Here is a 227-nt window from a genome sequence, read left to right as displayed (position 1 = left end):
CCCCCCCCCCGCCGCCGCGCCCCCCCCCCCCCCCCGCCGCTGCGGCCCTCGCCGCCGAGGCCTCCTCGCTCACCTTCTTCATGATGCCCGTCTTCCTCTTGCTGAATGTGGTGTAGCGCCGCAGCTTGTTGTCGATGAATTCCATCTTGATCTTGACCCGGCCGCGCGTCTTCTTGCCGGGCTTGGCCCCGCTCACGGCCCCGCTCACGCTGCCGTAACCTGTGGCC

The 227-nt window shown here is 70.5% G+C and overlaps 1 protein-coding gene across 2 annotated transcripts in view; it reads right to left on the bottom strand.

Annotated features, from left to right (window-relative positions):
* SRF (serum response factor) overlaps positions 1–227 on the bottom strand; it is a 44,915-nt gene that overhangs the window by 41,891 nt on the left and 2,797 nt on the right. The window contains exon 1 of one of the 2 annotated variants that reach the window (XM_006035923.2): positions 74–221. The exons of the other annotated variant lie outside the window; for it this stretch is intronic. Coding sequence (XP_006035985.1) covers positions 74–145 — 72 coding nt within the window. The 5' untranslated portion in view covers positions 146–221. Of the gene's footprint in view, positions 1–73; positions 222–227 lie in introns of those variants that run through there. 2 annotated transcript variants of the gene reach the window in all.

The sequence above is a fragment of the Alligator sinensis genome, unplaced genomic scaffold (genome assembly GCF_000455745.1).
Source record: "Alligator sinensis unplaced genomic scaffold, ASM45574v1 scaffold390_1, whole genome shotgun sequence".
Taxonomy (NCBI): Eukaryota; Metazoa; Chordata; order Crocodylia; family Alligatoridae; genus Alligator; species Alligator sinensis.
This window is presented reverse-complemented; position numbering and strand designations above follow the sequence as displayed.